General features: G+C 42.6%; 1 protein-coding gene across 1 annotated transcript in view; it reads right to left on the reverse strand.

The window, feature by feature from the left end:
* The window catches only part of CSF3R (colony stimulating factor 3 receptor), a 60116-nt gene extending 39642 nt beyond the window's left edge, over positions 1 to 20474 (reverse strand). Inside the window, exons 1-5 of the mRNA XM_068269060.1 lie at positions 20396 to 20474; positions 8825 to 8910; positions 6233 to 6511; positions 5074 to 5197; positions 4642 to 4829 (exon numbers count right to left, since the gene is read on the reverse strand). Of these exons, the coding sequence (XP_068125161.1) occupies positions 4642 to 4829; positions 5074 to 5197; positions 6233 to 6511; positions 8825 to 8885 (652 nt within the window). The 5' untranslated portion in view covers positions 8886 to 8910; positions 20396 to 20474. The remainder of the gene's footprint in view (positions 1 to 4641; positions 4830 to 5073; positions 5198 to 6232; positions 6512 to 8824; positions 8911 to 20395) is intronic.
* Positions 20475 to 25763: the final 5289 nt, after the last annotated feature.

A 25763-nucleotide genomic window follows, 5' to 3' on the forward strand; every position in this document is an offset into this window, starting at 1 on the left:
GTCTTAATTCATTTTGATTCTTGTAAATCTGCTCTGTACATTGACACCTCAAGTATTTATACTTGGCTGCTGTACCACTGTATGTTACTCTGTTCTTGTTAATTCTATACTTCAATAAAAAGTTTTAATACAAAACATCACCAGAGCCTGCAATTTCCACCTCTGTAATATCTCCAAGATCCCCCCCTTCTTAACCCAGGACACGACCAAACTGCTCATCCATGCCCTCATCATCTCCCGCCTTGATTACTGTAACTACCTCCTTTCTGGCCTCCCCCTGAAACGCACTGCCCCCCTTCAATCAGTGATGAACGCGGCTGCAAGACTCATCCATTCTTCGCACCGGTCTGAATCCACATCTCCCCTTTGTGAATCCCTGCACTGGCTCCCTATCCGTTTCAGGATAAGTTTCAAGATTCTATGCCTGGCGTATAAATCTGCCCTACCTACATCTCGGAGCTTGTTCACAAGTATACACCAGGTTGCCCCCTCCGTTCCTCCAACGACCTTCGCCTTACCACCCCATGCATTTCACACTCCCATGCCCGCCTGCAGGATTTCTCAAGAGCTGCCCCCACCCTCTGGAATGCCCTTCCACCACCAATCAGACTTGCTCCCTCTTTCAACACATTCAAGCAAGTCCTTAAAACCCACCTCTTTATGATGGCCTACCCACCTCCTACCACACAGTAACTCTCTAAGGAATATTTAACAGCCCCCCCTAGTGTTTCCACCCCTCCCTTTAGATTGTAAGCCTCTGGCAGGGTCCTCCACTCCCTAGTGTAATCTACAGGATCATGTGCTCCTGTCCTATGACAGTCTGTACTTGTATTACTGGGCCTACCTAACCAGCCCATATTGCATGATCATGTATTTTGTACAATTTGTATGTATAACTTTGTTCTATGTGTATAACCCTATGTATGTCATCCTTGTATCATTGTATATATTTATTGTCCAGCGCTGCGTAATATGTTGGCGCTTTATAAATACAATAAATAATAATAATAATAAAGCAGTGATGCCTGGGACTACTAGCCCGATGCAGGAATCTCCTTTATTTATAAAGTATACAAGATGATGCACAAAATGTTTTTGGTGTCCTGCAGATGTTATTACCGTATATACTCGCATACAAGCCGAATTTTTGACCCCCAAAAAGGGGGCCAAAAGTTGGGGGTTCGGCTTGTATGCGAGTCATGGTGGTCCGCGGGTCCCCCCCTCCGCTTGTCCGCGGGTCCCCCGCTCCCCCCATGGCCGCCGCCGCTATTACCTGGCTGCATCTTCTATTTCAATCTCCGTTCTTGTAAACATTCAGAGCAGCGCGCCCGGCGCTGCTACTGTGACGAGGCAGGAAAGAGCGTCCTGTTACTATGGGAACCGCTCTTTCCTGGCTCGCCGCTCGTCACAGTAGCAGCGCCGGGCGCGCTGCTCTGAATGTTTACAAGAACGGAGATTGAAATAGAAGATGCAGCCAGGTAATAGCGGCGGCGGCCATGGGGAGCGGGGACTGTACTGGCTAAACTGGGGCACGTAACTAGCTTTACTGAGCGCTATACTAGCTAAACTGGGGCGCTATACTAGCTATACTGAGCGCTAAACTGGGGCACTATAGCTAGTATAGTGCCCCAGTTTAGCTAGTATAGTGCCCCAGTTTAGCGCTCAGTATAGCTAGTATAGTGCCCCAGTTTAGCTAGTATAGTGCTCAGTATAGCTAGTATAGTGCCCCAGTTTAGCTAGTATAGTGCCCCAGTTTAGCTAGTAAACTGGGGCACTATACTAGCTATACTGAGCACTATACTAGCTAAACTGGGGCACTATACTAGCTATACTGAGCACTATACTAGCTAAACTGGGGCACTATACTAGCTATACTGAGCACTATACTAGCTATACTGAGCACTATACTAGCTATACTGGGGCACTATACTAGCTATACTGAGCACTATACTAGCTATACGGGGCACTTTACTAGCTATACTGAGCACTATACTAGCTATACTGAGCACTATACTAGCTATACTGAGCACTATACTAGCTAAACTGGGGCACTATACTAGCTATACTGAGCACTATACTAGCTATACTGAGCACTATACTGAGCACTATACTAGCTAAACTGGGGCACTTTACTAGCTATACTGAGCACTATACTAGCTATACTGAGCACTATACTGAGCACTATACTAGCTAAACTGGGGCACTTTACTAGCTATACTGAGCACTATACTAGCTGTACTGGGCAGTATACTAGCTAAACTGGGGCACTTTACTAGCTATACTGAGCACTATACTAGCTATACTGAGCACTATACTAGCTATACTGGGCACTATACTAGCTATACTGGGGCACTACCTACCCATACTGGACACTTTACTAGCTATACTAAGACACACTCGGGGAATAAGGCGGCCAGCATTTCCTACCCCCGGCTTATATGGGGGTCAATCATTTTCCCCTGGTTTTTCAGGGAAAAGTTGGGGGGTCGGCTTATATGCGGGTCGGCTTATATGCGAGTATATACGGTAAGTGTTTAAAGTATACCCAAAGCGATAAGTGACATTAGATAAGCATGTCTATGTACAGTACAAAACATATTAAAAATCAGGCTGTTTTTTATTTTCCTAACTGAAAGAGTTAAGCTGGCCATACACTAGGCCGATTCCCTGGGATCGAATCTGCTGTCACATCGTTCACGCTACACGCTAAATTTCGATCTATTTCGTCCGTTCCCGTCGATCGAACCGTGCGGGAAATGATCCTCGATCGCCCGCGGGTAGGGAGCGCGTCGCTAGCGGCGTTCGAGTGCCCGCCAACCGACGCAATACAGCTGCAATACATTACCTGCTCCGCCGGCGCGACTCCCCAGGTCTCTGCTGTCTTCTCCGCTCTGGTCTGGTCTCCAGGTCCAGCATGCTTCACCTCTTCCTGTCCCGGCAGGAAGTTTAAACAGTAGAGGGCGCTCTACTGTTTAAACTTCCCCCAGACAGGGGGAAGTGAAGCATGCCGGAGCCCAGACCAGAGCGGAGAAGACAGCGGAGACCTGGGGAGTCACGCCGGCGGAGCAGGTAATGTATGCAGGGGGGGAGGGGGGAGCGGCGGCAACACCACCACCACAGATTGTAAACGGTTTCATGCTGAAATCGATTCACAATCTGTTTGCAGTAAAGGCAGCCATACGATCCCTCTCTGATCAGATTCGATCAGAGAGGGATCTATCTGTTGGTCAATTCTGATGGCAAATCGACCAGTGTATGGCTACCTTTAAGGCAGCCATACACCGGTCAATTGCCACCAGATCGACCAGCAGATAGATCTCTCTGTGATGTAATCTGATCAAAGAGGGATCTTTTGGCTGCCTCCACTGCAAACAGATTTTGAATCGATTTCACTATGAAATCGATTCACAATCTGTGGAGCTGCCGCCCCAGCCCCCCCACCTTGGCATGCATTACCTGATCCGGACGGCGCGAGTCCCCTGGTCTCCACTGTCTCTCCTCCGCTCTGGGTTCCAGCTTCACTTTACTTCCTGTCGGGGGACGTTTAAACGCTCTACTGTTTAAACTTCCCCCAACAGGAAGTAAGTGAAGCTAGCCAGAGCCCAGCGCTGAGAAGGGGCCGCGGGGACATGCGCCAGTGGAACAGGTCATGTATTGCCGCTAGCGTCGGTCGTGGGACATTCCGCTATCAACGCACTCTCGACCCGCCGGCAATCGAGCAAAATTTTCTGTGCAGACAGATCAACGGGATCAATCGATTTTGAACAGATTGGTCAGCGTTTACGTATCAATTTCATAGCACATTTGATCACAGTGATCGAATCTGCTGTCTATCGGCGGGAAATCGAGTAAGTGTATGGGCACCTTTAATTTCTAGGCATGGACAGCTTCTGTCTTTTTGATTCTTTGTCAGGAATAGTAAATATCACTGATAAGCAAATTACAGTCATAAAAGTTTTCCTGGCAGAATACAATTTCTGAGGCAGTGAGATAATAAAATACATGATTGATTGATCTTCTACTAACTCTGGGACACGTTATAGGCTGCCACCGATTAGAGACCGTAAAACATTTAACCTACTTTGTAAATGTTTAAAGAGAGCCCGAGGTAAGCTCATATAATTAAAAAAATCCTATGCTACCTGATCCGGGGGGGCGGGTGGACCAGGTAGTCACCATCCTCGCCGCCCTCCACCGCTACGGGATTAGAAACATAAATATAATTGTTTATCTCATCAGTTTATTTTCACCTCAGGTTCACTTTAAGCATAAAATGGTGCAAGACAAGTAAAATGTAAAGGGAATCCCTGCATCAGGTTGAGCCCCAGGCATCATTGCTTTGTTGGAATTCATCTACCCATTTGCGGATCTGGATTGCCTGCTTGCGAAGTTTGTTATGATGCAGTGAGGCTAGGAACAGCAACAAATTTCCTACATTGACTGACAGCATCCTCTGCCCACAGCCAGAATGTTACATGGAACATGGCAGCACCCATGACACAGATTTGTCAGCCTTTGCCGCATTAGGGAGATGGACCAGATGACATATTGTTCTACCTTGATGTTAGTTAAAAATGTACACATGATGGAGATGGAATCAGGCACAGAAAAGTAATGTTTCCTTGAAGTAAATATACATACCGTCTCGTAGTGGTATGACACAAATAGGAGAAGAGGTTACAGATCCCAGCTCGTTTTGTGCGGTGACCCATACTGTAAGACTTTTGGTGGTTTGGAAATATTTGCGTGAAATATTACAGGAATTTTGAGCCATAACAGGAGTGCAGGTAAATTCACTTCTTGTGGGTATCACACATTGATCCATGGACCTGTAAAAACATTGTGTTACTGAGAAATCAGAAATATAGAAAACAAATAGGTTTCTAAATGCTGCATTAGATTCTCCATGTAGTGTATAATGACTTATTTATTTATTTATTTATTGTATTTATAAAGCGCCAACATATTACGCAGCGCTGGACATTAGTTTAGGTTACAGACAATATTTAGGAGTGACATACAGCAATACAGGAAAACAAGAAAAACCAGATCACGCAGCACAGTATGACTTGCCTGGAACTGGAAAGTGTGACATTGGTTGGTAAGAAAGAGTCTTTACCGGGCAGCCAGCTGCACACCACAACATACTCTGTTAGGTTCAAAAAGCAGCTGAGGTTGGTAGGTAGAGCTGGTGGATCTGCGAACACAGTATTGATAAATCATTATATTACTCATTCATATACATATAAAGTACATAGCAACAGCAATATACATAATATGAATACTGGATGGACACTGCCATCGTCATTTATCAACTCTTTAGCAGCCAATTTATTGGCTTACAAGTACCCCAGGCCATTTTGTTTTAGCACATTTTTTTTCTTTTTTGTTACATTTTCTAGCTCTTAAATAGTACTGTAGTAATGCATGTATGGTTACTTGTCACTAGGGGCAGTGTGAGACAATAACAGAGGACTTCTGCTTTCAGTTTCTGTATTTTCTACTAGCAGAAAGAGAGATCAAAGTATTCCAAGAATTCACAGCACAACAAGCTCTGCTGAAGGTCAAAAGCAGTGCACATTAACTGCCTCTGTGGATTTCCACAAAACATGCACTGTTGGTGGTACTTAAGGACAGGGTTGAAAATCCCTGGTCTAAGACCATCATCCTGATTAAGGTGTCCCTACCAACTCACCTGGAACAAACATGCTAGAACTGGAGTACACAGATGCACCATGGAGAAAAGCTGTCTTCACTTCAAACAATTGTATGTAAAATAGTTCCTATTTTCCAACTCTCACATTCCTAATGGAATGTTTGAAATGAACACATTGCAGTTTTGTACCTTACAGCACATCTTCTAGTAAATGACTTCTAGTAACTTACTACAAAGTGAATATAGAATTAGTAAAATAGCCTCTGGACTTGCACCTATAAAAACAATCTTCAGTGACAGATTTGTTAAGTCAATTTTTACAAATTCACTTTAAAGCCCTGCTTCAGCTTCCCAGTTTTTGGTACAATGTACAGGGCATATGTGCGCTTGTTGTTTTATATGCAGTTTTATCTTTACATAGGCTTACTAGTTTTCTCTGATTTTCTGGGTTTTGGGGATAATACATATATCAAAACATGCATATACTGTAACTATACTGCTACAAGGTTTTATGGACAGAACAAAGGTACCATAAAAGCTGCAATATCAACAGCTCAAGAAAAAAAATGTACTTACAGCCAGCTCTAATGTAAATTTGATCCACCATCTGAAGTTCTTCATTGCTGGAGACATAGCACTGTAGGAGTCCTGAAGTCTTGTTGAAGCTGCTAAAATAAATAGATGAAATGTTCTCCTCAGCATTCTGGTATTGAATGTCAGGGACCACGTCACCATCCAGCTTCCATACCACGGTTCCACTTCCAAACTGAGGACAGCGTGAAGAGCAGGAGGCCAACAGAGGAGAACCAAGATGAATTATGGGTGATTCTATTATGATTCGACATGAGTGGGCTCCTGTCAGGGATAAAAAAATAATGTATTGCTGACAATTAATTTCTATCTATCTATCTATCTATCTATCTATCTATCTATCTATCTATCTATCTATCTATCTATCTATCTTTCTTTCTATCTATCCAGTGGGTAGAAACACTTGGAGATATCCATAATAAATGAAATTGTAGTTCTCGTGCATGTTAAATATTGTTAAATGCCTAAATATTTTGCATTCACATCTAACCATGCAGTCGTATGCTGGCAACACACATATTCATAACTTGATCTGATAATTTCAGCCATTGGACAGGTCAATTGTTAATTGACTGTTTTACTCTGATTTATGGTAAGCCAAGAGAACCAAATATTAAATAAATAATTAATTAAAGGGAAGGTCCAAGCAAAAAAAAAAAAATGAGATTCACTTACCTGGGGCTTCTACCAGCCCCATGTAGCCATCCTGTGCCCTCGTAGTCACTCACTGCTGCTCCAGTCTCCCGCTGGCAGCTTTCTGACCTCGGAGGTCAGGGCCACATTGCATACATTTTTACGCATTCCAGCTAGTGCAGGAACAAAAATTTACGCGTTTCACCACTAACGCATAAAAATGTATGTGTTAATGTTCCTGCACTAGCGGGAATGTGTAAAAATGTACGCAATTCGGCCCTGACCTCCGAGGTCAGAAAGCTGCCAGCGGGGGACTGGAGCAGCAGTGAGTGACTACGAGGGCACAGGATGGCTGCATGGGACTGGTAGAAGACCCATGGTAAGTGAATCTCATTTTTTTTTTTTTGCTTGGACCTTCCCTTTAAAATATCTCTGCCCAAGTTAACCATTTCCTATAGATGGACAAAGTTTATTGGGACTGATGTACTTGGATTTCTCCAATAAACCCACAAGCTTTTAGGAATCTCATAGGAGATTCAGCAAAACTGAACTGCATTAATTAAAAAAAGAAGGTTTGTTATCATGTGATTAGAATTGGCCACTCCTAGTAAAGGGTTGTTAAAACTAGAGGCATGCAAATTAGAGGTTAAGTCATTGCAGCTACACTCAAACATATCTATGGTAATAAGGTTTTTTTTTTGTGTTTTGTTTTTTCTCCACCAAAATCCAAAACTGTCTTGTTTAAAAACTGAAAAAAACACCTTTTCAGTGTTCAGTCTCATGTGCATGGGCCATAAAGACTAATTTAGGACAGAGCAGTTCCTTGCTATAATGTAACCTTGAAAGTAAGGCAATCTGAGTAATAAATTGAAGATCTAACTAACTGCAGTAACTAATTACAAGTGAATCTGTCTCATTTCAAGTCTAAACATACACTTTGCCGGAATGGCATAGCTAAGGGGCTATTGGCCCCGATGCAGGTCTTACTTTGGGCCCCCCAAGCACTCTATACATAAGCACTCTATACATAACTATTGATACAACACACCAAAACCTACCAAGGACAACCACAGTGTCAGAGGTGCAAGAAGGGGATGGGGAGCAGTTTGTTAGTGATGACTACTATTTAAGTATTTATGCTGGTTCACATGGATGGAAGGCGGCGTCGGGCGGCCGGAAGCCGCATTGTCCTGTGATGTCTCGTTCGGGGCAGCAGTACGGCGATCGTCGGCTTCCTGTCGCGATCTGGATTTCTCGTCTCCACAAGGGGACATGAAGCCACGGCGGCTAGACGACCCTGGACGTTGCATGTGGCTTCAAGGGATGGCTGAAACGACGTGTTAAATTGGGATCGAAACGCTGCAGTTGCACAATCGACGGTAACCGCCGGTAACCGCGCGGTGCTAAATGCTCCCGTTCACTTGAATGGGAGCGTTTAGCTGACGAGTCCCGAACGCTTAGCGGTAAACGCCGCCAAGCGTCCGTGTGAACCAGCCCCAAATCATCTATAGATATTACCAGCACAAGACCAATAAAGAACTAATACTACAGTTGAGGGAGGTCCCCTTGGGGCCCCGCTGGCCCAAGGACACCGGTGCGATCACAACCTCTGCACCCCCTATTGCTATTCAACTGCTTTGTCGTAACATTTAAATATATACTATCAAAATGATTTTTGTTAAGAAACAGAAACATGAGCATTGTGGAGAGAGTGTGATCTGCTTCAGTACATGTAAACTATGTGTGCATAGGTAGAGGGCATATGAACGTGCCATCAAAGAAAATCTAGCATAGCTTACCCAGGGCCATTAAATCACAAATCAAAGCAATTTATTTTCACATTTTCAGTCCTCTGCTGTTATTTCATTAATTGCTTGGTTTCCATTAGCTGATTTTTTTATTAACAAGTTTAGAGTACAACACGAGTTCAAATTAATGTGTTACCTTCAATCAGTAGGAGAGGTACAATCACCTCTAGCATCAGAAGGTGCCTGTCTTTCTTCATGAATTCAGTATTTTCAACCCATAAACTGTAAAGAAAAAGAGCCATTAATGATTTTTTTTTGGGTTGGACAATGAAAATAAGTAATTTAAATGCTACAAATGAACTGAACTGAAGATATTGCTAGATATTGTCATTCTTTGAAAATACACTTACAATACACTTGTATTTATTTATCAGCCTGATTATTACAACCTGCCTTTGTAAGTTAGGTTTAGTCAGATTTGATCTGTGTAGATTACCATAACCCCTACGTTATCAGAGTTCTCTCTTTCTTACTCTACCGACTATTCACAGTGAAGTTATTGTCAGTAAAATCTAATAAAAGCAAATGCCTCCTCTTACCCTTCATAACACATATAGGTATATGCTTTTTAGATGTAAGGATGCCATAACAACTTGATTATTAAGAGAAGCAAATAGCCAGAGCAGGATCATCCACCAGGCAACTTAGACAGGTGCTTGGGGCCCACCAGCTACCTTCTCTGACCTCTCTCCACTTCAGCTTACCAAAAAGATTACAAGGAGGTCCAAAATGTACTACCTCGCCTAGGGGCCCATTACATCTGAATCCATCTCTGCAAATAGCTAAAGCATTACTTGAGGTATGTGGTCGATGTATGTTTCACAGCATACTTCAAGTTCCCTACACTTCTGGGTAGTCAATATTATTCATATTACATAAAAAATCTATTTTATCAATCACTTCACCGCAAAGAATAGGGAGATTATCACTGTACTTTCAGAAGTATGGTGGGTGGCACGGAAGAAGGAGAAGACGTGTGAAGCGCAGCGCACTGAGCCTCCGGTGTCTGGGACGTGGAAGATAGAGGTGAGTCAATCATCCGCTGCCGCTGACACTCTGCACTAACATCTGGAGGGGGGAGCGTGGAAGGGATAGCCCCAGGTGAGGGGGCATCTGGCCCCCCTCCCCACCGCTGTGTGCCTGCTGCTACCCCATGGCCAGGCAGGCAGCAGTAAGCTGGGAGGCGGTAGGCCAGGCATGCTCTTTGCACTTCCTGTGTCTGCCTGGCGCCACCAATACACTTCTGCCGTCTGAGGAATACGCCTCACTTGGCATCATGGGTGAGCCAGGCCTGCACAGGACTGATTCACAAAACTTATGAATTATCAATTCTAATATTTTTCTCACCTACTTTATATAGTAGTTTTTCAGCACTTTCCAAGCAAAAAAACCCAAAAAAACTCAAAATAAGTTGTTCTTAAATAACTTAAAGGACAACCAAGGTGACCTGTGACATGACGAGATAGACATGTGCCAAGCACACAAATGATTATGCTGTGCTCTTTTTTTTTTATCTTTCTCTGCCTTACAGAGTTAAATATCAGGTATGCAAGTTTCTGTCTGGGTAGGGACTGAGTCGGACTACAGCATAACCCTCACTGATAAGTCATTACAGCCATAAAACACTTTCCTGTCAGTAAATGGCTTCTGAGAGCAGGAAAGAGATTGACATACTGCAATGAAGGTGGCAATGAGCAGAGCCAATGAAACAGTAAAAACTAGATTTAAATGTAAAATAAACCTCATTTTGTAAAATAAAGTCATTTTTTAGGAGTAGGAGGATAGATACAATTGTTTATCTCATCACTTTATTTTCACCTCAGATGTCCTTTAAAGGACACCTGAAGTATGAGGGATATGAAGGCTGTCATGTTTATTTCCCTTTGAACAGCGCAAATTGCCTGGCTATCTAGCTGACCCTTTGCTTTTAATACTTTTAGCCATAGACCCTGAACAAGCGTGCAGACTGAGGTCTGACTGTATTAGCTGTATGATTGTTTCTGGTGGGTGATTCCGTTACTACTGAAGCAAGAAAGCACAGCGGAATGTCAGCCAAGCCACTAATATTGTTTAAAATTAAATAAATATGGCAGTCTCCATATCCCTCTCAGTTTAGGTGTCCTGACAACTGGATGTACAGTATATCTATGTCCAATGTAGTTGTGGAGAGTGCAACACCAGTTTGTAATTAAATAAGACATACGTGGTATAATTTTAACCATGACAAGTTGTATAATACATTTTGGTGTGTCTTAATGCTTGTACCCACGTCACATAAAAAATAGGTAGGGACAAACTCAATCAAAACATAAAAAGTAATTTTCAAAATTATGATGAAACTTAGGCAAGTCTTAGCAAAACTACAGTAATATTTTAACCGTGATAAGTAGAGTTTATGGCTGGCTTTTTCAACCAGGGTTCCTTGAGTACTCTGCAGGGGTTCCTTGGCATTTTTCCCCATCGTGGGGGTTGGGGGAAGTATGATGGTGACCACACTATAAAAGGGGGTACTGTAAAAAGAAGCACCAAATTGGGGGTCAGAACATTAATGAGCACATTAATAAAAAGCATTAGAATTTGTAATAAAGGGCACTGTAATAGAAGGTAGTGGCATAAACATCCACATCAGCTTTTAAAGACCATGCCAGCGGTTCCTTGAGATCCAAAAAGTACTTGTGGGGGTTCCTTGAGATTCAAAAAGTATTTGCAGGGTTCCTCCAGGGTAAAAAGGTTGAGAAAGGCTGGTTTAGAGAGTTGTAGGGTTGAGGCCCATGTCTTGTGTATTCTTTTTAGTCACAAACTGAATCAAAAGCAATTACATTTTCACATAATGGCCCATATGCAATTACCTTTTTCACCTAAGTTTTCTCCTAAGTGATATTTTCACAACTTGTTACAAAATGTCTTTTAAGCCACTAACAAAAAAGAAAATACTCAAAATAAATTTGATAGTACTTTTTCACCAACTTTTGGGTACTTTTTCAATTGTAAAATGCTGAAAATTTAGTTTAAAGAGAAGATGAAAATTGTCTCCTAGGAGATAACTCTAGGTGAAAAAGTTAATTGCATATGGCCCCATGTGTACCAAAATAATATACTTGTAAAATAAAAACAAAGTGACAAAATATGAAAGAAGAAACATTTTTTGTTACCTTAGGAACTTGGCTTTTTAAATATGTATGCCATGAGGGTATATTGCTATTATTTTTGCAAAAAAAAAGGGCTTGTAATCATCGATAGTGTACAATGAGAAAGCAAAAAACAATCTAAATGTTCTAATAACGAATGGATAAGCAAATACAATTTATGGGTTTAACTTACAGATAGCACTGTTTATTGTAAAGCTATAATGAATGTAAAGGGAGAAATAGTGTGTTTTTTCTATTTTTTTTTTCTTATTTTCCCTCTGAAAGGCATAAAAAATAAGGAAATTATTAAACAAAATTATCACACGCTGAAAACCTAATTTGTCCTGAAAAAACCCCAAATATACAGTAGATCAGTTAGGTGTGATAATGGGAGCAGTGCTGATATGTGAAACTTGCTCTCATCCCAAACCCAAACTGAAAATAAATTGTCAAAGAAGCAGCAGATTTTAGTAGGAATTTGTGAGTCCGTAGGCAAAAGAGCAGAGGTTGCAGCAGTCAAGATAGGATATGACTGCATTGAATATGTTTATGGTGAAACCAAGTAACCACCAACAATGAAACTATAACAATCTGCTGATTTTGGGTGATTTCAAAGCGCTTTTAAATGTAATGGTAGCAATAGTACAGTGATTGTGATTCTGGTAGTAAAATCACTGCAAAATCACTTTTGAACAGCAATTGCAAAGCAATTTTGCAGCAAACCTGTAGGTCTGGGACCCACTAGCAGTGCTTTTCTAAGAGATTGTAATTTGAAAAGCTCTTGCTAGTGTAATGCTATGTGTGTGATTTCAGTTGAACAATGTGATTTTTTTTAAATCCCCCATAGAATTACTTCACAAGAGCTTAGAAAAGTGCTGCTAGTGGGTCCCAGGCCATACTTTGTTTTGGAGCGCAAACGCTCCAAAAATGCTGCAGGACATGTGACTCTGATTCCAGGAAATCACATTCACTCCTGTGGAATCACCTCCATTTACTTTAAAGGGGAACTGAAGAGAGAGGTATATGGAGGCTGCCATGTTTATTTCCTTTTAAGCAATACCAGTTGCCTGGCAGCCCTGCTGATCCTCTGCCTTTAATACTATTACCCATAGCCCCTGAACTAGCATGCAGCAGATCAGGTGTTTCAGACTTTAAAGTCAGATCTGACAAGACTAGCTGCATGCTTGTTTCTGGTGTTATTCAGATACTACTGCAGAGAAATAGACCAGCAAGGCTGCCAGGAAACTGTTATTGATTAAAAGGAAATAAATATGACATCCTCCGTATACCTCTTACTTCAGTTCCCCTTTAATTAGCCTAGCTCTTTTGGTATTGCCAGCAATTCTATATTGCGTCAGAAACAGCTTTTGTGGTGGGCCCCAGGCAAATTATATGACATATGCTCATTCTGTGTTATATAAACAAACACAACATGATAGTCAGCAACAAATATAATGGCAGGGCAGGGAAAACTCTGATCTGTAATTAAAAAATGCAGCCACAGTAATGAGAGAAAACAGGGTGGCCTGACTTTCCATTTATCTTTTTCATCTTTGTGTACATACCAGGTTTATGGAGGACACTGCCTATTAGGTAACTGCATGCATTTTTTTCTGAAAACTACGGTATTTGTGTGAGCAGACTTTGTACTAATCCCCCAATCTAATGTTTAATGGATGGATTTAAGGATTAAATGCTGGTCTCAGCTGCAAGGATCTCTTTCTTGCCTTTGAATAATATCATTTTTTAGGTCTGAAATATGATCGTTTTCATTTAGTGCTGTGGCTTCATAAGCTGGTGTCAAATACTCAGGCACATTATTAGTGGCAATGCTTTTCTTCCCTCATAGTTCACACTATGGGCCTGATCCAATTCACTTTTCCTCCTAGGAGCTAATTTTCATCTTCTGTCTTTTTAGCACTCTGCAATTGAAAATATATAGTAGATATAAAGCCCCATATGCAATTCCCCTTTTCTCCTTAGATTTCTCCCAGTTGATATTTCACACCTTAGGCCATATGCAATTCAATTTTTCACCTGAATTTTCTCCTAGGTGATATTTTAAAATTTTTAAATAAAATGCCTTTTAAGCCACCAGAAAGCAAGAAAATACTCAAAATAATTTTGACAGTACTTTTTCCCCTACTTTTTGGTACTTTTTTAGTTGAAAAGTTATTTTAAATCGAAGATGAAAAATTATCTCCTAGGAGAAAACTCCGGAGAACAAATTAATTGCATATGGGCCCTTGGCACCACTTTGCAATTGCAACAGTGCCAAAAAGCAGGTGAAAAAGTACTGTCACAATTATTTTGAATATTTTCTTGCTTGCTGGTGGTTTGAAAGGCATTTTTTTGATAAGGTGTGAAAATATCACCTAGGATAAAACTTAGGAGTAAAAGTGAATTGCATATGGGCCCTTGTCAATAAAATGCCTTTTAACCCACCAGCATGCAAGAAAAGACACAAAGCCATTTTGATAGTACTTTGAATACTTTTGGTAATTTTTTAATTGCAAAATGCTTAAAAGTTATTTTAAAAAGAAGATAGATGAAAAATTATCACCTAGGATTAAACTTCGGACAAAAAGTGAATTGCATATGGGCCAGTGGGTTGATTTTTGCAAACGTTTCTCTCCTCTTGGCCCTTATTCAATTCAGTTTTTCCTTTGTGATATTTTAACATCTTATCAATAAAATACCCGCCAAGCCACCAGCAAGCAAAAAAATAATACCAAATAATATTGACAGCACCTTTTCATCTACTTTTTGGTAACTTTTCAAGTGCAGAGTGCAAAAGTTATTTAAAACAAAATAAGAAAAATTATCTCCTGGGAGGAAACTTATCCTAGAAGATAATTGTTTTTGTTTAAAATAACTGTTTAGGTGTGAAAATATCACCTAAGAGGAAACTTAGAAAAAGTGAATTGAATAGGAACATTTATCAGTTTAGAGGCTAGAGACTTATCAGTTAGAGGCTATGTCCAAAAGGCCATGTGCGCTCCCGCGGCCAATCACGAGCGTGCACTCACACTCCCGGGCCCCGGTTCGATTGTCCAGGGATCAATGAATCAGTACATGGTGCCTGATCATTGATCCCTTTCCCCGGCAGAAAAAGCGACTGCTTCTCTCAGAAGCCTCGCTCTTTTTGCCTCTTATGTCCCCCCTACATCCCTCTAAGCATACATGTTATGCTTAGAGTGACGTCATGTAAACAAACTCATGGTTGCCGTCTTATGGCCAAATAGTAAAATTAAATCTACATATAAAAAAACAACAACACATATTTACATAAAAAAATTACTATTTACATCACACCCTCCCAAAAATACCCAAATAAAATGTGTAATAAAAAACAAACAAAAGGATTACAATTAAAAAAAACAACGTAAATATTTACCCTAAGGGTCTAAACTTTTTAAATATCCATGTAAAGATGAAATATTTCTATTTTTTTTAATTATAAGCTTGTAAATAGTGATGGATGCAAAACGGAAAAAATGCACTTTTATTTCCAAATAAAATATTGTCGCCATACATTGTGATAGGGACATAATTTAAACAGTGTAATACCCAGGACTATTAGGCACATACAATACGTGGGTTTTAATTATGGAGGCATGTATTATTTTAAGACTATAATGGCTGAAAATTGAGAAATAATGATTTTTTTCAGTTTTTTTCTTATTCTTCCTGTTAAAATGCATTTACAGTAAAGTAGCTCTTAGCAAAATGAACCAAAGAAAGCCTAATTAGTGGCGGAAAAAACAAGATATAGACCAATTTATTGGGATAAGTAGTGATAAAGTTATTGGCAAATGAATGGGAGGTGAAAATTGCTCGGATGCATAAAGTGAAACACGACTGAAGGCTGAAGTGGTTAATGTAAAAACTTTTAAGTGCTCAGCAAGCTTTGCAGTTCTAAAAAAAGATGCTTTGTAGAGTACCAAGTTAAATCATGGTGAACCAAAATCACTAGAAATTTTTAGGAGATAAAAAGAAACACTGAAGCCCCCAACTTAATAAGTCATGCTAAATGTAAACAAAAGGTATTTGCAATTATTCAGCTTTACAAGCTCATCTTCTACGTCAACCCCTTTCCATCAACCCCACAAAGGAGATCCCAACACATTTTTAAAATATACTCATTACAGTGATTATTGACATTCTCATAATTTAAGACTGTATACCGTAAGCGCAGAGAAGAAATACCAGCAACCACAGTGTTCATGTCCACTGACAACTGAAAAGTGTATGTTAATTGTATGAGAATATATATGATTTTATGAAACTCCTGTGCTTTTACAGCTAGTAGTACTACTTGCTGTAATGCTGGGGGGTCATACTTTCTGACCACCCAGCACAACAAGGCTAAGAGCTGGATAATGGAAGAGGCTACACAGGCTGCCCAGAGCAACTGCAGCTCTGGGCTTCCGATATTGCTACAAATAATACAAATAAGACGCAATGGCAGCGCAGTGCAATGTTGCGCTACTCTTGCGATAACAAGCAATCAGACAGATACAAGACAGGACTATAGACTGGAGCGTAACTAGTTGCAACCGCAGCTCACAGTCACATCCACAGAAGCAGAGCAAGCAGGCTAACAAAAGTCACCAGCAAGCATCCACACAGGAAAGACTACAGGAAAGAACATAACTAATAGCAACACAACTATGCTAGCTAAGCACGGGTGGTCACGAATCACGATAGGCGCAACCTACTGAAACGTGCTAAACTGACTAGCTAACTGAAAAATCTCCGTAGCTTGAATAAAGAAAATAACAAACGACTCAACTAATGGATAAATATATATTAGCAAAGTGCCACGTGCCAAGTGCAAAGTGCCACGTGCAAAGTGCCAAGTGCAAAGTGCCACGTGCCACTGCCAAGTGCCTTGTCTGGCATGCTCCTGGCAGACGTTACACCTGCTGCTGCTGCATTACCCTGCTCCTGCTGCCTGTGCTGCTCACACTGTCAGGGTGCCACAGGCCACTGCTGCTGTGCTGATACCACCTATATTTAACCCAAAACACAATTTAAAAAAAATAATGATGCTACATGCCTCATTTACCCTAAAAAATGTTTTTAAAGCAATTTAAAGGCCACTTCTGGGTTTTCTATACAGATATCCGAATTTGCCCGGATATCCCGGATACTGGGGTCGGATATCTGATTTGGATTTGGTTTAGAAAAATGTTTAAATCGGATATCCTACCTGGATCGGATATCTGGGTATCCGGATCCGGCTCCAATCCGGATTTTGAAAAGGGGTATCCGAGCACCCCTGAACGTGAAGCGAAAAATAAACAAATGAGATAATGAATTGTGTGTGTAGCACAGCTAAAAAATAGAACATTAGTAGCAAATAAAAAAAATCTAATGTTGTTTTCCAGTACAGGAAGAGTTAAAACACTTGAGTTATTATCTATGAAAAAGAGCTTCTCTGAACTGTTCTGTTTTTTAAAAAGCTTAAACAGCCAAGAAAAAGTAAAGGTGGCTATACACTACTTGGCTTAGTGGTGGATCGACCATCTGATTCGATTATTATTATCTAATCGGATGAAATTTGGTGCAGCCAAGAGCATGCCCGATCAATGATGCAACCAATTTCATGCCGAAATTGATCGCATGTATTGATCGGACATGCTGCAGGATATCCGGCCGTAGTGGTCAATCAGGTGCACATTGGTAATGGTTCCCTCTAGTGTATAAATGTGCCCCCCGTATGTGCATTTATACATTACCTGCCCTATGTTGCCCACCGCGCGGTGCCCATCTGTCTTTGGAATCCCGCTCCTCCATTTACGATATACACGCCGCCGGCATATAGCATGTGTTGCTTGTGTGACGTGACACATGAGCCACTTGTATAGCGCAAATGGCGGTGTGTATTGTGCAAATGGAGGAATGGGATTCCAAAGACAGGTAATGTATAAAATGCACACACGGGGGGCACATTTATACACTGGGGGGCAAAGGCGAGGCGGCATGCTGAAATTGATCAGGAATTGGCCTGTGGTGTATGGGCAGCCGATAGATCTCTCTCTCTAATCAGAATCCATCAGAGAGAGATCTGTCTTGTGGTCGATTCTGCCAATCATCGCTAGATCTATAGGCACCTTAAAGGGAACCTAATCTGAAAAGGATATGGATTTTTCCTTTTAAAATAATACCAGTTGCCTGACTCTCCTGCTGATCCAGTGTCTCTAATACTTTCAGCCACAGCCCCTCAACAAGCATTCAGATCAGGTGCTCTGACTGAAGTCAGACTGGATTAGCTGCATGCTTGTTTCAGGGGTGTGATTAAGCCACTACTGCAGCCAAAGAGATCAGCAAGACTGACAAGAAACAGTTTAAAAGGAAACATCCATATCCCTCTCTAAAGGGCTATTAGTTTTGCTTCATATTACAGCTTAAAGGAGTCATCAGGGAATCTTTAAGAAAATGAGTGCTACTTACCGGGGGCTTCCTCTAGCCCCAAGCTCCCAGCATGTCCCTCGCCGCAGCTCTGCCTTCAGCCGTTCGCCGCAGCTCAGTCATGGTCCCTGGCGATGAGGTCAGGGCGACCACCAGGTCGGCCTGTACTGCGCCTGCGCGAGCGGTGCTGTCAATCACCGCCACATAAGCCGGAACGGACTGCGCAGGTGCAGAACTACAGCGCCTGCGCAGTCCGCTCCGGCCCATGTGGCGGTGATTGACAGCACCGCTCGCACAGGCGCAGTACAGGCCGACTTGGAGGTCGCCCTGACGTCATCGCCAGGGATCGGGACGGAGCTGCGACGAACGGCTAAAGGCAGAGCTGCGGCGAGGGACATGCTCGGAGCTTGGGGCTAGAGGAAGCCCCCGGTAAGTAGCACTAATTTTCTTAAAGACCCCCGATGACTCCTTTAAAGGGAACCTGAAATGTACATACCTGGGGCTTTCTCCAGCCCCCTCCAGCCTGATCGCTCCCACGCTGTCCTCTTCTGACTCCCCGTTTCGCTGTAATTGGCCCCAGAAAGTCCTCCAGTCTGAGGCCAACTGCGCATGCGCGTCCCGACCACGCACGCGCTCCTGCAGCGTTCACATTGCCGGCAGCATTCTGCGCCCGCGCAGTTCTACGGTGCAGGCGCAGTATGCTCCCGGCGATGGGATAAAGAGAGGGGACTGCATCTGGCCTGGAGAATTTTTTCAGGGCGGGTGAACGGCAGTCAGAAGAGGATGGAGAGGGAGAGATCAGGCCGGATGGGACTGGAGGAAGGTATGTATAGTTTATTGCTGTGGCCCCACCTCAGGTACACTTTAAAATACAGAGCGTGATTTCTAAACTGCAAACATGACAGAATGATGCAATGTTATAAATAAAGGTATATAACTGAAAAAAAAAGGACTCTTTTGCCTGCTACTAATGTTGTATTAATTATCTATACAACACATACAATTCACAATCTCATTAGTTTATTTTTGCTTAAGTGTCAGTGTTTAAACAATACTCATTTCCTAGCTGTCCTGCTGATCTTCTGCATCTAATGCTTTTAGCTGATGACCTTGAACAAGCATACAGATCAGATGTGACTGAAGTCTGACTGGATTAACTGCATGCTTTTTTCATGTGTGTGATTCAGACATTACTGATGCATGAAAGATCAGCAGGACTGCCTGGTAACCAGTATTGTTTAAAAGGAAATAAATATGTCAGCCTCCATATTCCTTTCACTTCAGATGTCCTTTAAATCAACTCTGTTACTGTTGGTAGTCTGTGTGAGGGCTAGTGCACACCAGAGCGGTTCTGGAGCATTTTTAAAAACGTTAGTGGTTTGAAAACTGCACTTAAATGGGCTGGTGCACACCAGAGCGGTTTGTTTTTTTACTAACGCAAACTCGGGGGCCGCAGCATTTTTTAGATTTCTGAGGCATTTCTACCTCAATGTTAATTGAGTGGAAAACCGCTCTGAAAAACGCTAGACCAGAGCGGTTTTCCAAGCGTTTTTGTTACAGCAGCTGTTCAGTAACAGCTTTACTGTAACAATATATGAAATCTGCTACACAAAAACGCTCCAAAAAAGGCTAGGCATGTTTAGAAAACCTCTCTAAACATGCATAGAATCACTCTGAAAATCTGCTTCAAAAACCTCTAGCGTTTTGCGGATCTGCTAGAGGCTTTTGGAGAGTATTAAAAATGGCTTTATCACCTAATCTATACCGTAATTATATTTCCATTATTTACCTTGGCCACTGAATGAAAACATATAAATAAATAAATAAATGCTAGCCTGCATTTGAAAAAAAGATAAAGGTCTACATGTATGCAGTGCAGTATCAATTTTGGTCATTCCAAATTAATTCTGTCACCTCTCAAAACTAAAGGCTGTATAGGGGGACAGTTTATTCAAACATCTCATAGATGAGGCAATGGAAAAAAAACTAGAAAGCAATGGAGAGTACATAGAAATTAATCAAGTAACTGAATCTCTAAAAGATCATTGCAGAGTTGCTAAGCATTGATGCCCTTTGCACATTTACTCTTTCCCTTAATGGCTTAACAAAAATTATACCTTTTTAACAAGAGTCATGTAAAAGTTAACAGTATTTATACTCACTCAGCAATTTTTCTACGCACTACAGAAAGCCTTCAGCCAGTGCTTCTATCTACATGTGACTTATGAGGCAGCGTGTTGGTTTTCCTGGGGCACAAGTGAAGCTGTTCTGCTCCTAGTACAATGATGCCGTTACTGTCTCTCCAACCCACTGGAAATTGCAAAACACCTCCCTGAACTTCAAGCGTGCCTGACAGACTATGAGGAGGGGGAATGAAGCCCACAGACACCCACAACATTAATAGAGGAAGACTACGCATAAGGAAAAACATGTAATTAATTTCTGATATTATTATTTAAATGGGTCTCATCTAGCATCATCTAAGTGGTCACTGGATATTGTAATGGTTAAGAGCTCGGCCTCTGACAATCTTGGCTCTTCCTGTACAGTAAACCAGCACCTATTCAGCAAGGAGACAATGAACAAAACTCTCTAACGCTGCTATTGGCTTCTGAGCGCGCCATAAGAGCAGTCGGATGAGGCCAAGATAAACTTACTTGGTTCAGATGTCAAGTGTGTGTAGAGGCAACCAGGTGAGGAGTACAAAGACAAGTGTGTCTAGCCTACAATCAAGCATGCTGTTGGGATGGCCATGGTTTGATGGTTTGGGGCTGCATGAGTGCTGCTAGTGGGAGTTTATCTTGGTCTTGTCAGACCGCAGGGTCACATGACATGGTTCCAGTAATCCATGACCTGAGTCTGCTTGTCTTCAGGAAACTGTTTGTGGGCTTGCTTGTGCATGATCTTTAGAAGAGGCTTCCTTGTGGAACGACAGCTATGCAGAGCAATTTGGCACGGTGTGCGGCGTATGTTGTGGTCACTGATCGGCTGTACACTTCCTACTTCACATTGTATCAAGGTGTCATATCTTGAGTGTTGTCCCATGAAAAAATATTACAAAATATTTACAAAAAATGTAAGAGGTGTACTCAGTTGTGTGAGATACTGTATTTGTTAAGCCATATTGCTACATATACAGGATCTTCTCAAAAAATTAGCATATTGTGATAAAGTTCATTATTTTCTGTAATGTACTGATAAACATTAGACTTTCATATATTTTAGATTCAAATACACACAACTGAAGTAGTTCAAGCCTTTTATTGATTTAATATTGATGATTTTGGCATACAGCTCATGAAAACCCCAAATTCCTATCTCAAAAAATTAGCATATTTCATCCGACCAATAAAAGAAAAGTGTTTTTAAAACAAAAAAAGTCAACCTTCAAATAATTATGTTCAGTTATGCACTCAATACTTGGTCGGGAATCCTTTTGCAGAAATGACTGCTTCAATGTGGCGTGGCATGGAGGCAATCAGCCTGTGGCACTGCTCAGGTGTTATGGAGGCCCAGGATGCTTCGATAGCGGCCTTAAGCTCATCCAGAGTGTTGGGTCTTGCGTCTCTCAACTTTCTCTTCACAATATCCCACAGATTCTCTATGGGGTTCAGGTCAGGAGAGTTGGCAGGCCAATTGAGCACATTAATACCATGGTCAGTAAACCATTTACCAGTGGTTTTGGCACTGTGAGCAGGTGCCAGGTCGTGCTGAAAAATGAAATATTCATCTCCATAAAGCTTTTCAGCAGATGGAAGCATGAACCCACTTTTGAACCAGAAACAGCGGCAGAAGATCTGACCTGGGATACAGAGAAGCAGCACTGGACTGTTGCTCAGTGGTCCAAAGTACTTTTTTCGGATGAAAGCAATCTTTACATGTCATTCGGAAATCAAGGTGCCAGAGTCTGGAGGAAGACTGGGGAGAGGGAAATGCGAAAATGCCTGAAGTCCAGTGTCAAGTACCCACAGTCAGTGATGGTCTGGGGTGCCATGTCAGCTGCTGGTGTTGGTCCACTGTGTTTTATCAAGGGCAGGGTCAATGCAGCTAGCTATCAGGAGATTTTGGAGCACTTCATGCTTCCATCTGCTGAAAAGCTTTATGGAGATGAAGATTTCATTTTTCAGCACGACCTAGCACCTGCTCACAGTGCCAAAACCACTGGTAAATGGTTTACTGACCATGGTATTACTATGCTCAATTGGCCTGCCAACTCTCCTGACCTGAACCCCATAGAGAATCTGTGGGATATTGTGAAGAGAAAGTTGAGAGACGCAAGACCTCTGGATGAGCTTAAGGCCGCTATCGAAGCATCCTGGGCCTCCATAACACCTGAGAAGTGCCACAGGCTGATTGCCTCCATGCCATGCCGCATTGAAGCAGTCATTTCTGCAACAGGATTCCCGAACTGCGGCGAACAGCAGCTGCCTCCGTCTCCCTGCCTGTCCGGTCACCCGTGCCTCGGGCGTCTAGCACGCCGAGGACGGGTTTGTCTGCCGCTCATAGGGTCGCATTGACGCGTGCGCGCGCTCGTGCACCGTCATGACCTTTATGCGGCGAAGAGACGTCTCAGCTGACCTGCGGGTTGGCTGACGTCACGCCATGCGCCCGCCACCGCTGATTGGTTGGGCGCAGAGGGGGCGTGCCTCAGGGTCTCCTCGGGCTCTTAAGCCCGGAGGATTCAGTTAGACCTCGTCTGCTGTTGTGATCACTTCGTGTTAGCGCTCAGACCTTAGTTAGATCCGGTGTGCTTTGATCTGGGAGGAAACCGGGGATTTCACACAGTGATAGGATTGTTATCATACTGTTTATTATCTGTGTATGACTCTGGCTGGTTCTGACTATTCTTACTCTCACTGATTCTGTACCTTTGCCCATCTGATCTCGTTGCCAACCCTGCCTGAATACCGTTTGGCCTCTGCCTTCTGTATTTGTACCTTATCTGCCTATCTGTTGCCGAATTGATTAGTCTGACCTCTCTACTCTCACCAGGGAGCCCTTGTCTCTGGTGAGGGGCTCCGTACTGTTAGTACCCACCAGCTCCTCTGGTGAGGTGTTGCTAAATCTATCAGCACTTACTGTTTGCACCAATCACTACACTCAGTGCAATAAAGTGTGACTAAGGTCACGTTATTTCCTTAGTGTTGCTATATTTGGATTATTGGTGATTCTGCAGATCACCATATAATCAGATATAGTATCTGCATTATTTGGTGATACTGCAGATCACCAAATAATCAGAACTCTGTATTTGCTGACACCAATCGTTACAGAACAGCAGACCAAAAAATGTCTATGGAGGCACTGTGCAGTCAGGTTGAACTTTTGAACAACGGCTGTTAACGGCCTAACCAACACAGTTAACGCTCAACAGACACAGATCAACCAGTTGTCTGAGGTGGTGCGCACCCTTCAGGCAACTAATGCACCAGTGCCATCCCCTGTTGTTAAGGAGCCCAGGATACCTCTCCCCAGAGCAGGGACAAGGTCCTCCAGCACCCAAGGCTGAGGCACCAAAGTGCGCCCCTCTATCCCTCCCACCCCAGCTGTTACACACTGATTGCTATTAGACTAAGAGGGCCACAGGGCCCACAACCTCCCCAACACCTTAATATCTTATTAAGGCTTGCAGTCACTGCTATGTATCCCCTTTTCTTATTTCTTTCTGTTTCATACACAATTAGGAATGACAGCTGAATGAATTGTGCGCCCCCTCCTACACTGCGCCCTGAGGCTGGAGCCTCTCCAGCCTATGCCTCGGCCCGGCCCTGCCTCTCCCTGAAAAGTTTTCAGGGCACAGGTCTGATTTTCAGAATTTCAGAAATCGCTGCCTTTCGTATTTTGAGTTACGACCTACGTCATCAGGGTCTGAGAGTCAGAGAGTGACTTTTATTAAAACTTTATTATCTGGGGATTCACAGACATGGGCTTACAGTCCCTAGTGGTCATGAGGCGTTGGCATCTGTTCAGGAATTTTTTAAAACCATGGCGATTATATATGACGATCCCGATTTAGCAGTTACGGCTGAGAGGAAACTCAAAACCCTCAGGCAGGGGCATAACACCGTTGAGACGTACGCTGCAGAATTTAGAAGGTGGGCTGTGTTGGCTAGGTGGGGACAGTTTGCCCTATTGGATTGTTTTTTAACGGGATTATCTGTTGCGGTTGCTGATCTTATGTTAAGTCATCCAGAACGTAAGACTATTGACGTTGCGATCTCATTAGCAGTTAAAATAGATCGCCGGGTTCGTTATCAAAGACAAACTCGAGGTAGATTCTCGGGGAGATCCGTCTCTATCACCTCTCCTTCTCCATCTCCTTCTTTTCCTTGGGATGAGCCGATGCAGATCGGACATTCCAAATTGTCTGGGGTAGAGAAAAATCGGAGACGAACAGAGAGGCTCTGCTTATACTGTGTGGAGAAGGGCCACGTGGTACAGAATTGCCCCAAGAAGGCGGTAACTCTGCTACCTAGGTGTAGCTAGAGGTACTACCCTAGGCGAGCCTGTGTTACCGCTAAATGAGAATCGTTTACTTCTCCCGTGTTCTATTACCTGGGAAGATCGAGTTTTGTCTACCCAGGCATTCATAGACTCGGGCTCAGCAGCCAATTTTATAGATTATGATTTCGCTATGAGGTTGGGAATTCACATTGTTTCTTTGAACAGACAGATTTTTGTTACTGCAGTGGATGACTCTCCACTTCAGGGGAAACAACCTCTGTCTCAGACTCCTGTACTGTTATGTCAAGTAGGGGTACTTCATAAGGAGCAAATACAACTTTTTGTGCTCAAGATGGCCACTTCCACAGTGATCCTTGGTATGCCGTGGTTGCAAAAGCACTCCCTCAGATTGACTGGAGTTCCGGGCAGCTATTAAGCTGGTCCTCCTTCTGTCATCATCATTGCTTGGAGAAAGTTGCATTACCAAGGTTCAAATGGAAGGATTGCCCGCACCATATACAGACTTCACTGATGTCTTTTGTCCCAAAGTGACAGACAAACTTCCTCCGCATAGAAGTTTTGACTGTCCCTTTAAGTTAAGACCAGGTTATATGCCCCCTAGAGGCCATTTATATAACCTTCTGGTCCTGAAAAACTTGCTATGCAGGTTTACATTAAAGAAAACTTGGCAAAGTGGTTCATCCGTCCTTCAAAGTCTCTGACCGGAGCAGGATTCTTTTTTGTACAAAAGAAGGACGGTGGGCTCCTGCCATGTATTGATTACAGAGAGTTAAACAAGATTACTATAAAAAATCGTTATCCACTCCCTTTAATCGATGACTTGTTTTCCCAGGTTACTGATGCATGTATCTTCTCTAAACTCGACCTAAGAGGAGCATACAACCTGGTACGCATAAGGGAGGGTGACAAATGGAAGACGGCGTTCAACACACCCGACAGGCACTACGAGTATCTAGTCATGCCTTTCGGGTTGTGTAACGCTCCCGCCGTCTTCCAGGAGTTGATCAATGAGGTCTTCAGTGAAGTCCTAGGGCGGTTCGTCCTTGTTTACCTGGACGACATACT

This window comes from Hyperolius riggenbachi, chromosome 2, assembly GCF_040937935.1.
Source record: "Hyperolius riggenbachi isolate aHypRig1 chromosome 2, aHypRig1.pri, whole genome shotgun sequence".
NCBI lineage: Eukaryota > Metazoa > Chordata > Amphibia > Anura > Hyperoliidae > Hyperolius > Hyperolius riggenbachi.